Genomic DNA, 14,555 nt, shown 5'->3' with positions numbered 1-14,555 from the left:
TATATATAGCTTAAAAACAACTATGCAACAATGTGATGATATAGACGGTGACTAGTGGCTTCAGCATGTAATTCACATTCTGAGATTCGATTCATTCTGAGGTTCGATTCTACACACAATAGTTTTATGGGCATATGTAACACTCGCTCGGTGAAGGAATATGTCGTGAAGAAACAGGATGTCTCATATTTAAAAGTAGACTAGTCAATAATCTAAGATATGGCAATGCAATCTGAGGCCAGGATCCATTTATGGTTGTAGGGCCATTGGATTATTATTAATACTATAGTTATGTAACCTAACGTTGGTTATGTTACATGTATATGTTTTTTTTTTATAAAATAGGGTGCAAACGGGCAGGAGGCTCACCTGATGTTAAGTGATACCGCCGCCCATGGACACTCTCAATGCCAGAGGGCTCGCGAGTGCGTTGCCGGCCTTTTAAGAATTTGTACGCTCTTTTCTTGAAGGACCCTAAGTCGAATTGGTTCGGAAATACTTCAGTGGGCAGCTGGTTCCACATAGCGGTGGATAATTAGAAACGTAAGGATAATGTTAACAAAAAAATCATCGCACAGTTGAATCCAATATGAGCTCTTTACAGTCTCGTTACCAATAATCTCCAATAACATGAGTGTCACGAGATTTACGAACTCTTCAATAAGTCAAGTTAGATTTTTGTTAATCCAGCGTCGCCACACCCTACCCATAATGTTATCATAGTAATCAGCTCCTGTTTCAAACAATTAAAGCCAGTTATTACCTCAAACAAAGTGTTTTATTTGAATATATCCATACAATTAATCAATTCTATTCTCGTCAAAATATCAGACGTAAAACCGTCTTTTACCAGTTCTTTTATGTCTAATATTTCGTAACTATTCTAGTGTTTACAAAAAAAGTTTATTCGGGTTATGTGGTAGTCTAAACGACCTAATATTGAGTTATGCTAATCTGTTTGGCCAAATTACTTCATGTAATAGGATATAGAGCATTGAAGGACAAACGCAAACTGTTTTCGATACGCTGTCCGAAACTGGACAAACAGGAAGTTGAAATTATTCTGTGCAAGTAGGCTAGGTCTGTATACTTTATTGCGCTATTCAAAATTGTATGTTTTAGTGTTAAAGTAATTATTTTAACATATTAAAACGTTTATAAATCTGTTTTTACATATTTTGTTTTAATTTATTTTTGTTTTTTTTTAACTAGGATCAGTGCAAAGTGCGATTCATAATTAAGTATATTTTTTGTTACCCTCTGTTTAAAATGCAGTCGTTGTTTTTAAGTTTTTGCCTACTTAGTGTGTTGCCTACTTATTAATAAAAAAAAACTTCTCCTTAAAAAAGCCTATGCTCTATAAGTTTAGGATTAGACTAATTTGTTTTAAAATTTTGTAACGATCTTTAATATTTTAAATGAAATTAAAATTAAAGAAATTGTGCCAAGGAGCGTACAGATAATTAAAAAACGTGTTGTAATTAAAAGTTTATATTACAATAACTTCGTATTTACAAGATGGGAATGCATTTCTGAGGAACATTTAATAGATAAGTTAGCTAAGATCACAGTTATTTTTTAATCGATTAATTACCAGGCCAAACGGGCTTGGCTAAGTCCATGAGCGCCGTAACCGTAACCCAAGGGAGAACCGTAAGAGACGGCTCCATGGGCGAGAGGAGCGGCAGCATAGGCGTTGACAGCGACTGGAGCGGCAGCGTAGGCGTTGACGGCTACTGGAGCGGCGTATGAGTTGTAGGCAAGGGGAGAGGGGTGAGCTGAGTAAGCGGGAGCGGCGTAGGCGGATGCGGCGTAGGCGGGGGCAGCGTAAGCGACGCGAGTATGAGCTCCGTACGCGAGAGGAGAGGCGGCGTATGAGACGGGAGCGGCGACAACAGCTGGAGCGTGGGCCACCAGAGCTGGGTCTTTGCGTACAACAGCGTTGAAACCGTTGTGGGCATCAGCAGCGTAGTCAACAGTCCTGCGGGATCCATCAGACTCAATGAGGGAGTATTGGCCGACCACGTTGTCACCGTGGCGGGTCTCGTGTTGGCTCTTGACGTCACCGGTGTGGGGGTCCGCTACTCCATAGGAGAAGCTGGAGTAGTCACCTCCATGGACGGCACTGCCTTGTGCGGCAGCTACCAATAAAGCGAGGACAACAAACTGCAAAAGAAAATATTTTGAGATCTCAATCATTTAAATGTGTATTAGTTATTTATATGTTTTTATATATATATTATGTTCTCGATTATGACTCAAATTTGCAATTAGGTAGTCTTAAGTACCCATTCAGTACACATGCTGGTACTCATATAAAACTTTGACGCAATAATTCGCAAGTAACACAGGCCAAGTATGTGTAATTTAAATATAGCAATTTTACCTTAGAGGCCATTGTACGTGTTTTGTTCGACTTCTGATCGCAACTGTCTTAATCGTGCTCGCGTATACTATTTATATTATCGCGAAGGCTTTGATTTTGATACTAAGCAGGAAGTTCATAAGCAGTACTTTCCACCATGCAATTAATTTTAGGTTACGTCGGCCGTATTTTTTGTTAATGTTCAACTTTTTCGCAAGGTCGTGAAGTTTGATCTATATTCATCTAGACATTTTCTTAATTAATTTTTAAACTGGCAGAGTTTTTAACTGTTATTAAATTAACTATGTTATTCACATGCAGATGAATAGAGGTAAAATGGTTTAAGATAGTGAAGATAAGTTCGAAACTGCGATAGTTGGAGTATGCCTTTGTCAAGTCATTCTAATAATTAAGGTAAACTGCGACACGGACCTAACTTTTAAAATTTGTTTTAATTTAAATTATTACTTTGTAGGTTAAGATATATAATACAAATTATACGTATGTAACATGATAAAATGATTATGAATAAGTATTAAAGGCTTATTTTATTTGGACACATCGATTTACTTATTTTCCTCAAAATTTCGACCGTTTTCGAAAGTGATTTTTAATCCAATATGTAACTAAGGAACTTTCTGTAATGCAATTTTAATAAACTCCGAGCTTTGGTGGTCCTTAACATCCCATCCCTATGGTGACCGTGTTTAATGAATGTTTAACAAATATTTTTTAGGTAAAGTTCATACAATTCAATCAACTGTTCTTTGGCAGTAAATTGAACGGTTCTAACCGTTAGTGGTGGACTGGAACCTGCGATCTGTATGTTAAACTCACCGCCGGCTTCGTATATTGAAACTATACTGAAATTTCATGACAATATCTTTTGAATATAGAAGATAGAAAGAGACAAAGAGATAGCTTCAGAAAACTGTGCTAAAACGGTATATGGATCAAGGAAGCATCTAATGAAATCTAACATAACACACGTTGCTTACAAAGGAGTTTGGTTAAGAAAACTTTTGTTGCTGCACGTATAAATCAATTTGTATCACAATATTATAAGACAGGAGATAGTTCCCTTGTTTTGTAAATAAAATAATGAAACAGAAGAGTGGTAGTAGTGAGTTTAAGTGTAGTTTTTTATATTTGTATTTTGTTTTGTTTAATATTTCTATTATACCTTCGTGTTTATCATGTTTGTCTACAAGCGTCACATAAAAAAATGTATATGTTCTTTTACCAATGGGTAAAAATGAGTCTTACGAGCATTAGCAAGCTTTAATCTATAGAAACGAGAAGGCAAACTATGTTGCTATTTCTTTGTATTGTTTAAACTCAAGTATGGAAATGAAATAATTGGGAAATTTCAGAGAAGGTTTAAACGTTAATAAGAAGTAAAGAATACTAAACACAACTGGAATATTCCTAAAAACTGTTCCTAGGTGGGAAATATTAGATTTAGGTATTTGATTTTATTCAAATAAAAAATTGGTGTTGCACATGCCTTGAGATGTGTGTTTCATAGGTGTACTATGATGTCCAATCACTTATGTTTGTTTTAAATCATATGCAGTTATGACACAAATATATGTATGATACGTTCACTGGGTCATCTAGTTAATAAATTAGAAAAAAGATCATTCACAAAATATTTAATAAATACTAAAAACTCAAAATATTCATATACAAGTGCACTTATGAACGTTAAATTGATTCTAAATGTGCATTTACTACCAGTTCGCAAGTCAAGGGCTTAGAGTACTGCATTGGTATAGTAATATAAGATGGTATTCTCCAAATAGTTCGTTTAATACTACTACCAAATCAATATATTGTTATAGTATATATAATACGATAAAAATCTATGGGTTATGTAAAAAAGATGAAACGTAAATGTATGTAATGTTTTGAGATCCAATTTTTCGTTTATCGTAATATATTTTATAGTTCACACGATTTACATTAAAAATTTATGAAATATATAATGCCGTTTATTTAAACAAAAGCAACGGAATGCCCGTGTGAGCCTAGGTCACTGTTTGTGTTCTTTCACAATTTCCTACATAATATGATTGCATGATACGTGCTTGATAAAAATTATCGCTATAAAAGGTCGCGATCAAAAAGCTAATTCGTCAGTTGTTTCATAGACTTCAAACTAGCAAAAATGTTCTCAAAGGTACATTTTAAAACTCATATAAATATATAAATAAATAATTTATTTATGAATCCTACTAAAACGCTCTACTTTCAGGTCGCAGTTTTCGCTTTATTGGTGGCTGTTGCTCAATGCAGCGCCGTCCATGGAGGTGGCTACTCCAGCTTCTCCTATGGAGTAGCGGACCCCCACACCGGTGACGTCAAGAGCCAGCACGAGACCCGCCACGGTGACAACGTGGTCGGCCAATACTCCCTCATTGACTCTGATGGAACCCGCAGGACTGTTGACTACGCTGCTGACGCCCACAATGGTTTCAACGCTGTTGTGCGCAAAGACCCAGCTCTGGTAGCCCACGCTCCCGCTGTTGTCGCCGCTCCCATCGCTCACGCCGCACCCGTCGCATACGCTGCTTCACCTGTCGCATACGGAGCTCACGCTTACGCCGCCCCTGCCTACGCCGCATCCGCCTACGCCGCTCCAGCTTACTCTGCTCACGCCGCTCCCCTTGCCTACAACTCATACGCCGCTCCAGTCGCCGTCAACGCCTACGCTGCCGCTCCAGTCGCTGTCAACACCTATGCTGCCGCTCCTCTCGCCCATGGAGCCGTCTCTTACGGTTCTCCCTTGGGTTACGGTTACGGCGCTCATGGTCTTAACGCCCGTCTTGCCTGGTGATTTATCTGAATTAAGAAAAGTCAATGTCTGTGATCTACTTTAATTTAAAAAAATAAACATATTTATGTGCATAAAGTCGAATTCAATTAATCCTGAAAATTATATAAACCCATTCCTAATACAAAGACTGTTTAAATATGTATGTTAAGGTGTATATCTTTTGGACAAACAATATTCAATGTATAAATAACACGAAAGCTGTACGCTATATATTTTGTTAAATAATTTATTACAAATACTATTAGTTCTACTATACAGCACAATTACAGTGCTCCATCTTCTTTTATCAAATTTTACACTGCGATGAAAAGAGTTGTAATAATACAAAATCAGTATTTTGGTTTATACAATGTAGTACTTGTTATTAAAGAATTAACATTATTATTATTAAAGCTTTATTACCGAATCTATACAACTATTGGTCAGTTAACTTTACCTAATATAAGTATTAGTTAGTATGAGTTCAAAAAAATTTAGTTAGTGTTTTTGTGGTCTAAGATTTTTGGCTAAACCTCCTCCATATTTTAAATTTCTCTTTGTTTTGCAACATTCATCCAGTTTATCCACACTAATTCTATTACATCATCTTTTCTTCTGTCGTTGTATACATCTGTTTCCAGTAGATTCAGTCCAGTCGTTTCGAGTATCCATCACGCATTATAGATATGTCCTGCCATGTAACGTAACTGCATCTGTAAGTTTTGTTATGTAACGAATGTGAAAATGTCCTTTGTTTATTTTTGCTATGATTGACTGTTGATTATAAAGACAATACTTACAATATGATTTCATCATAAAGCTTTAAGCACAAAATAGGGCTGTCAGAAGAGACCTTATAACTAAAAATATTGTAAACAATGAAGTCATTAGATGTAATTGAATTTTATTTCTTTGGCTTTCATGATTCATAAGCCCCGATATTTCTTTAATAAAGGAATTACCTTTTTAGCCGGAGTTTTATGATATCCAATTAATAAGTTATTATTATTATTTATAGACAATTAGGTAATGAATAATAATAATCGGACTGAAATTGAATTACTCATAGCATAAGTATTAAAATAAAAAATTACATATAAAAATTTATCAAACTAAAATTCCAGTTTTAATGAACATTTATATTATTAATTTCCTCGTGTAATTAATTACTCCACACTACACTTGCTATCATTTGTGAGAAGTGCATCATAATTACAAAATCACTATATAAAACTAATCAAGGTCGAACAACGTATTATATCCTGTATTATAGTCACATATAACAAATACTTCCTTCAGAAAATCTTTCGATTGACCTTGCCAAGTCGCCAACACTAATTACCTATAATTATTAACTATGGGAATAACTGTGTGACTAATTGGTAAAAGTGAGTGAACTTTATTTGAAGGACATTAAAATTGTCTATTAGTTCCACGTTATATAGTTTTTAATACCATTGATTGTTATCACGACTATTAGGGTTGTTAACCTTTAGAAATGCGGCATTATTGAGATACATAGTTTGAAGTCTTAAATTGGGGCATTTGGCAGACACATTTCTATGTTTATTACATTATAATCGACTTCAACAAAGAGGTTATCATTTATTTGTGTTTTCCGTCTGAGAACCGACCTAGATGATCGGGATGTCAATTGCAAATGCAAAAAATCAATGATCATGTTTATTTCGTAAATAAAGTTTCCTTTTAATACATTCAATTATATCAGTACAAAACTACACTATGTAGTTCTGACTGAAGAATGGGTGACTGTGGCTAACGAACAGAAATTCTCGGAGCAGTGAGGTCGCTCTGGGAAGCCTGCGAAGTGCCCTGGATTTCTGTGCTTCTTTAAGGAGCTTAGTTAGCCAGAACTTTACGCACACGGACCTAATGAGAATCTAAGTAAGTAAACTACACTACGGAAAAAAATGTTTCATAATGTTTATTAATAAAATTAAGTATTCGTACAAAAACACAATCAATTTCAATAATAACAAAATATAAAATGTCAAAGACGTGGCCGCCTTAATTGATGAATACGAATTAATCAACTTTTACTATTTTTAAATCTATGTTTCAATTAATTATACAAAACACAGAATAGTAAGCTTCCGGTACTTAATAGTAAAAAAACTGTTTAAGTTATTGAAAATACTTTTACCTAACCACGGTTTTTAAACTCGCTAAAGCTCTCAAAATGGCGAAATTATTAAAGTATTTCTGACCCAATTCGGCTTAGTGCCTTCAAGAAAAGAGCGTACAGTTTCTTAAAAGGTAACGGTAACGCTCTCGCAATCATAGACTGTCCATGGGCATCACTTAGAATCAGATCAGCCTCCTGCCCGTTAATAAAAAAGTTGTGTAAATAAAAGACAATACCTTGGTGGTACTATGTTAATCGATTTAAAATAAACCACTTTCATATTGAAACTCCTTCCGTGTGAGGAGTGAACTTGAAGAATTAATTCAGAACTGTAGTGAATAATTTCCGAAACTAAGGTCGTTATTCAATGATTTTTAGTTTTTTATGTTATTTAAAGGAATTTAATTTTAAATCTAAAAAATTGGGAAATTGGACGAACGATCCTGATTAATCATTCTAGATATTAGTGAAAATCGCAATCTATTCCGAGCAGTTGTTTTTGAGTTTATCCCGAACAGACAGGAAGATGCGGCAGAGGTTTTGTAATAGAAATGTTGTCGCTTTTAATATATATCCATAGATGCTCACAAATAACTGGTGTTGTGGCGTCTTTTTTTTAAATTATTTTGTTAAAAGAATTTTCAAAACCGGTTGTGTAGATCCAGATATTACCCCTTGCAATATCCCAAACGTTCACTCGTAATTTAGATTATTAATGTTAGGATAGGTGAAATGTCAAACTACAAAGTTCTGTAAACTATAAATCTTTACATATTTATTTCACATCACAGCAGTAGCATTCATAACATCATCAGAAGTCATTGTCAGAAAAATTAAATACACAGACAGATTAATTTGTTCCTAGGTCAGTAATCTAGTAATGTAAGCCGAGACCATGAGCGCCGTATGCGGCACCGTGGGCAAGACCACCGTATCCATGCGCTAATGGGGCAGCGTAGGCACCATGCGCTAAGGGGGCAGCGTAGGCACCGTGGGCTAAGGGGGCAGCGTAGGCACCGTGGGCTAAGGGGGCAGCGTAGGCACCATGGGCTAAGGGGGCAGCGTAGGCGCCATGGGCTAAGGGAGCAGCGTAGGCAAGAGGAGCGGCGACAGCTACTCCTCCGTGATTCACTGAGGTAGAGTGTGAAGAGTATGACACGGAGGGTCCAGCAACCGCAACTGGGGCAGCATGGGCAGCGTAAGCCAAGGGAGCAGCGTGGGCGATTGGGGCGGCCACGACTGGAGCGGCGTGGGCAACGTGTCCGATGAGAGCTGGGTCCTTGCGTACGATAGCGTTGAAACCGTTGTGGGCGTCAGCAGCGTAATCTACTGTCCGGCGGGTGCCATCAGATTCCAGCAGAGAGTACTGGCCGACCACGTTGTCACCGTGGCGGGTCTCGTGCTGGCTCTTGACATCACCGGTATGGGGGTCTGCTACTCCATAGGAGAAGCTGGAGTAGTCACCTCCATGGATGGCACTGCCTTGGGCGGCAGCTACCAATAGAGCGAGGACGACGAACTGTTAAGGAAAAATATCATTAGAATAAGCAAATTTATTTATAAAACACTATTTATTAAATTATAAAATTTTGGTTGTAATGTATTTGAAATCCAGTAACTATCACTTTTGCACAATAAAACCCGACTAGCCAACTAACCTTAGCTGCCATTTCGAGGTGTATGGTTATGCTGCACTGAACTGCGAATGTTAAATCCCAACAGTGATAGGGCTTTTATACGAGTCCTGAACAATATCGGCGCTATTAATAGGAAATAATAATGGCAGGGCCACTCTAGGTCACGTAAAGTGAATGTTTTTTAGAGTTCAATTTCGTCAGACAGAATTGCTATGCGGAACTAGTCGGTCCCACTCGGACCACGGCGGATATTGTACGGGCATTAATATCGTAAATTTCCAGGAAACTGAATCAATAACAATGATTTGTAGCGTGTATGGGTTAGATATTGATGATTGATTATAATTAAGTTGTTTGATTAAATTAAACATATTTGGTAATAAATTAAAATTACGTGTTGATAAATTTTATTTTCGTCCATACACAATCGCATATGAGATTTCTATAGATTATTATTAATACATATGCTTTGAGTCATAAGAAACAAAAGTAATAAGTTTTCCATTTTTGCATCGCAGCAAGGAAATGTACACTGCCACAGGGACCAAACTTTTATAAAATGTTTTAATTTTCTATTTATCAATTCTTAATTATTATTATTACTACGTACAGCAACTGTAATTTCAACCATCTTAGATATAAAGGAAATTGAGATAAACAGTTCAGGGGTTCATCAAAGGTTGGTTACTGACAGTCACAAGGAAACCAGTTAAGTCGTTGGCCTGATAGTCCACAACCCTCCTGACGCCATCAGGTTGGATCAACAAGAACATTGTCGCCGCGTCTAGCTTCTGATTGTGCTTTGATGTCTCCAGAGCAAGCATCATTGACATTTGGTAACAAAAGTCATAACATAATGGCGACTCACGTAATGGTGCCAGTATAATTGGTACCGGTACAGTATGGACGGTGCATGTTACATTGGACAATGAAAATTTATTAATAATTATCTATTTGCAATTGTTACTTCGACCATCTCAGATATTAATGAAATGAAGATAAACAGTTGTTCTGATGTTGGATTTAATTTATTTACATTATTTACAAATTTTTAAGATTTGTGTTCCGTCGTGAAAAGCTTTCGTTGAATCAGTAGTAGTAAGGTGAAGGGTAGCCGTAAGCTCCGTACCGAGCGTAGGCGTATGGAGCGTAGGGAGCGTAAGAGCGGAGACCAAGGGGAGCAATAGGGGCAATGGAGGCTACGCGGGCAATTGGTGCAACAACAGCGGGGTCCTTCCTCACAAGAGCGTTGAATCCTTCAGCACCAGCAGCGTAGTCGACGGTCCTCTGTGTTCCATCTGAGTCCAAGAGGGCGTATTGGCCCTGAACTCTCTCACCGTTGCGAGTCTCGAATTGGTGCTTGAAGTCACCGGTGTAGGGGTCTGCTACTCCATATGAGAAACTGGAGAAGTCAGCGCTTACAGCAGCCAAGAGGGCGAAAAGAATGACGCACTGTTGATAAAGAGTTAGGTGTTATAAATTTGATTATATCTGTAGTAATATTGTTTAAGATTTATTTGTTGAACGATTCTGAAACTTTTTGTTTGAATTGAGGAATTATTCTTGTATTGTCTATTTGACGAGGAACATAAAAATACAACAGTATAAATCAATTTTTTTATACGTGAAGCGAAAATAGTGTGTTAAATTTCTTACCTTCGCAACCATTTTGAATGTTATAGATGAGGTTGTGACTACGCTGAAGAGTCCTGAAGATGTGATGCTGTTGATATGTTGTGATACCTTTTTATATGATCCAGATCTGGATGGACCTGTTTAAGAAGAAATTCAGGAAATGCTTAAAAGTCAAGTTCATCTGAACGATGCACTTTTTGAGACCTTTCTACTTCATGTCAACCTTGATCAAAGTTTATGTAAGTACATAAATACGTGTTGTGAGTTAATCTTGGTCATTCGATTGTAGTCTAATTAAACGAAAAATACAAGGCCAGGATACAATTCTCGAGATTAAAATAAGTTAATACTCTTTCATTTTAAAGTCGTTAAACAGCGTTAAATATTTTGCCTGGCTAAATCAATGCAGGGCCAAACAGCCCTATTATAAAACCCGAATTAAAATACTATATTAGTTCGAAAAATCTGGAATTCATAGCGCAACTGATTATGTTCAGCATAACTCATTCGGAGCTTACTTTTAAAAAAATCAATCCTGAAATAACTAGTTAGTTACTACAATTTATTTCTTAACCTAACTAGAATCAGTTGGCCTTACAATTATGTTTATTAACATAATCATTTTGAAATAACGTAAAATTAAATAAAGCAATTTGAAACTACATAGTATACAGAACGTACCCAAACTGTTTTGCATAAATCTAGGTTGTACATTGCTTACATAAAACTATTGCTAAATAATGTTGAAACAGCTAATGTACATTATGTATATCCTATAGCTAAAATCCTAGATAAATAATAAATACCGACACAAAAATAATTTTCGTTAACCCTTTGTTTCATAGTATACATAGCGCGACTCACTCGTCACCGTTACTATGTCTATATGATAAGACAATATAGACCTTTAGATGCATATAGTTGTATATGATTATACGGCATGAGTATTGACAGTTAAATTTAGAAGTAGCTGGAATCGATCTCAGAGATACAACTCACACAGTGCTCGAGTTCAAACGTCTCGAGTCCAATATATACTTAAAAGTTTTGAAAAAAGAACCAATAATTTTCGTTAACACTTCTGCTTCATATTATACATAGGGCGACTCACTCGTCATCCGTACTATGTCTTAATAGATATAATATAGGACTTATGATGTTGTCGGCCTATATTAGACTAACTTTTAACAAAAGTTACTTTGGATTGAAAAGGTGACGTATGTCTGTGTGATATTGTTGGAATTGAAAAAAATAATAATATCGTTTTATCGGAGTCTTAAACAGTCTTTTGTCTCTTTCAGTCAAATTTAATTTTAGTTGTGTGGAAAAGGGATGCAATTAGACTGCTGATTATGTAAATAAATAAATAATTATCTGCCCATATTACGCAGAAAATTGTAGGCATTTTTTGCTATTATGAAGGAATAATATGATTTATATTCCACTTGGTTTGCACTCCACCATCTGAGATAATATGATCAAAGAGTTAGTATAAAAACGTTTAAGGTGTTACACGGTTCGCTTGTAAAGGTTACATATAGTTAAAACGTTTCAAAATTTTAAATTTCAACATTTTTTATGAGCGTAAAGTATTTGTTTAATTAAGTATTTTAAGTATTGTGCAAAATGTGTTAAAATTAAACACCTGGAAGGAAAATGCTTAAGGTTGTTGTACTTTCATTCATATATTTGTAATGACCAAACAAAAAATTGTTAGAAATGTTAATCGTGTAATATTCATTAGAAGGATTAGATAAAAATCTTTAAAGAAAATACTTTTTATGTTACGAGTGCCATAGTATATTTAAATAAACAGTCAAAGGAACATTTTTGCGAGGTCTGTCTAGGTCAAAAAGTTTTTTTTTTTAAATTACAACCAAAGGTTATTTTGGTATGGGTGGAGGACTGTTGATAGAGAAATGGTCGGTGGAGTAGAGCTAGCGCAGTTAGGGCACTGGTTGTCAATGCTAACACCAGCATTCGCTGTTGTTGAGCGGGATGCCTCCTCTTGGTACTGCTGTTGCTGTTGAAGCTGCTGCTGCTGTTGTTGCTGGTGCTGTTGATGTTGAAGCTGCTGCTGCTGCTGCTGCTGGTGCTGTTGCTGCTGGTGATGCTGCTGGAGCTGTTGCTGTTGGAGTTGTTGCTGTTGTTGCTGGTGGTACTGTTGCTGAAGTTGCTGCTGTTCCTGCTGTTGGAGCTGTTGTTGTTGTTGTTGCTGCTGTTGGAGTTCTTGCTGTTGCTGACGCGGGCTGTCTTGGCTTATTTGGTTGTCTTGAATTTCTGGAGCTGGAGATGCTTGAGGTGCTTTGTTGATTTGGATTGGGTTGATCAAAGGTTGGTTGCTGACAGTCGCAAGGAAACCAGTTAAGTCGTTGGCCTGATAGTCCACAACCCTCCTGACGCCATCAGGTTGAATTAAAGAGTATTGTCCAAGAACAGTGTCGCCGCGTCTAGCTTCTGATTGGGCTTTGAAGTCTCCAGTGTGAGCATCATTGACGTGGTAGGAAAAGTCGTAAGATACTGGCTGCTCACGGAATGGTTCCAGTATAATTGGTACCGGTGCAGTGTGGAGGAAGGAGCATGTTGCAGAAATGATAAGACCAGAAAAGATTAAAAGCTGAAAAACAGAACATAATTTTTAAGTATGACAGAAGTTCATTATTAAACAATCATAATTCGATAATCAAAACTTATAAATAATTATCCATTAAAAGCTATTGTAAACTTGAAAGGTTAGCAACTGTATTAAGATTCATATAAGCACAAAGTTAAAAAACAGATTAAAAAACCCCAATCATTTGTCTCCCGAAATAACAAAAAGCTTGGTTCAAAGACCGAACATGGTTTTCAAACAAAAACTGTCAAACACAAGGCAAGCGATAAATAATGCTACAATTAATTGAAAAGGGATCTCGTATTAATATATATTAATAAACCAATTGTTTACAATTTAGATCAAGTTAAAAAAAATGTTGGGAGTTCATTTGTATGCGATGAAATTTGTTACCTTTTGAACCATCTTGTTTGTTTGATTGATGTGTTCACAATATTGAACAGTTGACGACTGTGATTATGAGATGAAATCTCTACAATTTATATGAAAATAAGTGAAAAATGATACCTTATTTCACAATCAGAATTCGATACCTTGTGGATTAGAATGTTAAGACTATTGTAGGTCTAGATTACGTATGTAATCTGATGCGTATTCGCTACTTACGACTTCATTAACGGCATCTATATTGTAAGATATCATTTGACGTTTACTTGACTTACGTAAAGACTCAAAAAAGTTTATTTTTATTTCTTTTATAATATGCGAATTAAGATTTTATTTATTATTATTATTATTCGTTGCATTATACGATAGACGTAGAGACGTGGCACAATATAAAAACTGAATATAATTCAATGCAAAGGCATGGCAAACGGCGGCCTTATCGCTTTCGAGCTATCTCTTCCAGGCAACTACTGTGAGAATCAAAATAAAGAAAAATGTATTATTTATTTATTTATTCATTTGGGAAACAAACAGATACATCTCTAAAAATAGAAGTCAGAGAAGAAATATAAACATAAGAATTAAAGCATTGGATATATCCACAAAAAGTTTCACTGATAAACAAAAAGGATATAAAGCAAACCAAAACGTGACATGACAGAGAACAAAATGTTTAAGTAGACAATACAAAGTTTATAGATCGGTAGAACGACAACAAAACACATACTCGTAGCCAAAATAAGAAGAAAGATTTACTACTCGAATAGTTGTTTTAACCTATTCTTAAATGAAGCAGTAGAGGAGTGCGAAAAAAGATCGATATTAGTAGTAGAATCAAAAGTAGAACACATCCTGTGAAGAGGCTCACGGAACCCAATGTTGGTTTTGGGAGTCGGAAGGTTAAAGGCTCTGTACGAGCGTAGAGATCTGGCAGGAATATTGAATCTTATGAG

The 14,555-nt window shown here is 36.1% G+C and overlaps 5 protein-coding genes across 5 annotated transcripts; 1 reads left to right on the top strand and 4 right to left on the bottom strand.

Moving 5' to 3' along the window:
* Positions 1–1,560: 1,560 nt before the first annotated feature.
* Positions 1,561–2,423, bottom strand: LOC123707464 (larval/pupal rigid cuticle protein 66-like). Its single transcript, XM_045657523.1, has 2 exons — positions 2,387–2,423; positions 1,561–2,166 (listed from the first exon to the last, which is right to left on the bottom strand). Exons 1-2 carry the CDS (start codon positions 2,396–2,398, stop codon positions 1,591–1,593), a joined length of 588 nt encoding a protein of 195 aa, XP_045513479.1. The 5' UTR covers positions 2,399–2,423; the 3' UTR covers positions 1,561–1,590.
* A 2,092-nt stretch (positions 2,424–4,515) lies between these two features.
* On the top strand, positions 4,516–5,275 carry LOC123707007 (larval/pupal rigid cuticle protein 66-like). Its single transcript, XM_045656748.1, has 2 exons — positions 4,516–4,547; positions 4,623–5,275. The coding sequence occupies exons 1-2, from the start codon at positions 4,536–4,538 to the stop codon at positions 5,202–5,204; spliced, it is 594 nt and encodes a 197-aa protein (XP_045512704.1). The 5' UTR covers positions 4,516–4,535; the 3' UTR covers positions 5,205–5,275.
* Positions 5,276–8,077: 2,802 nt separating this feature from the next.
* LOC123707625 (cuticle protein 7-like) lies at positions 8,078–9,057 on the bottom strand. Its single transcript, XM_045657854.1, has 2 exons — positions 8,988–9,057; positions 8,078–8,848 (listed from the first exon to the last, which is right to left on the bottom strand). Exons 1-2 carry the CDS (start codon positions 8,997–8,999, stop codon positions 8,204–8,206), a joined length of 657 nt encoding a protein of 218 aa, XP_045513810.1. The 5' UTR covers positions 9,000–9,057; the 3' UTR covers positions 8,078–8,203.
* Positions 9,058–9,975: 918 nt separating this feature from the next.
* Positions 9,976–10,686, bottom strand: LOC123707354 (larval/pupal rigid cuticle protein 66-like). The gene is made up of 2 exons (XM_045657353.1): positions 10,623–10,686; positions 9,976–10,418 (listed from the first exon to the last, which is right to left on the bottom strand). Exons 1-2 carry the CDS (start codon positions 10,632–10,634, stop codon positions 10,056–10,058), a joined length of 375 nt encoding a protein of 124 aa, XP_045513309.1. The 5' UTR covers positions 10,635–10,686; the 3' UTR covers positions 9,976–10,055.
* Positions 10,687–12,326: 1,640 nt separating this feature from the next.
* Positions 12,327–13,665, bottom strand: LOC123707169 (alpha-protein kinase 1-like). Its single transcript, XM_045657000.1, has 2 exons — positions 13,609–13,665; positions 12,327–13,218 (listed from the first exon to the last, which is right to left on the bottom strand). Exons 1-2 carry the CDS (start codon positions 13,618–13,620, stop codon positions 12,472–12,474), a joined length of 759 nt encoding a protein of 252 aa, XP_045512956.1. The 5' UTR covers positions 13,621–13,665; the 3' UTR covers positions 12,327–12,471.
* Between the last annotated feature and the right edge of the window lie 890 nt (positions 13,666–14,555).

This window comes from Pieris brassicae, chromosome 3 (assembly GCF_905147105.1).
Source record: "Pieris brassicae chromosome 3, ilPieBrab1.1, whole genome shotgun sequence".
NCBI lineage: Eukaryota > Metazoa > Arthropoda > Insecta > Lepidoptera > Pieridae > Pieris > Pieris brassicae.
Note: the sequence above shows the minus strand (reverse complement) of the source record. Positions and strands in the feature narration are given on the sequence as shown.